This window comes from Penaeus monodon, chromosome 34, assembly GCF_015228065.2.
Source record: "Penaeus monodon isolate SGIC_2016 chromosome 34, NSTDA_Pmon_1, whole genome shotgun sequence".
Taxonomy (NCBI): domain Eukaryota; kingdom Metazoa; phylum Arthropoda; class Malacostraca; order Decapoda; family Penaeidae; genus Penaeus; species Penaeus monodon.
The window spans coordinates 28,304,642-28,304,996 of NC_051419.1; the positions used below are offsets into that span (position 1 = coordinate 28,304,642).

General features: G+C 41.7%; 1 protein-coding gene across 1 annotated transcript in view; it reads right to left on the minus strand.

The window, feature by feature from the left end:
* Window positions 1-355, minus strand: part of LOC119594870 (NADPH oxidase 4-like) — a gene marked incomplete in the record, with an annotated part of 84,846 nt that overhangs the window by 6,928 nt on the left and 77,563 nt on the right. Inside the window, 1 exon segment of the mRNA XM_037943949.1 lies at window positions 65-174. Within this exon segment, the coding sequence (XP_037799877.1) occupies window positions 65-174 (110 nt within the window).

Consider the following 355-nt stretch of genomic DNA (forward strand, 5'->3'; position numbering starts at 1 on the left):
ATATAATACCTAACAGCCAGCCTAACTGCGTGCCAATATGACTGTTCTGTGACTGAAAACTGACCTTGGAATGAATGGCCCCAAAGACGGGCGGTCTGTGGCATTTCCTCCGCTTTTTCCTCGCTCTGTGATACTTGCCTGCCCCGCCACTCCCGCCGCTGGGCTTTGGAGAATCTGCGGGAAAGAATAGTTACTTAAGTGCATTACTGGAAAAATATAATGAGTATAGTGTAGTATTGATTGCAGTGTTAACAGTGGTGTTAGTAGTGATAATATGTTGACTATAAAACTACAAGCAAGAATAACAGTAATAACTCTCAATAGTGAGCCGTACAATAATAATGATTGTTGTAAT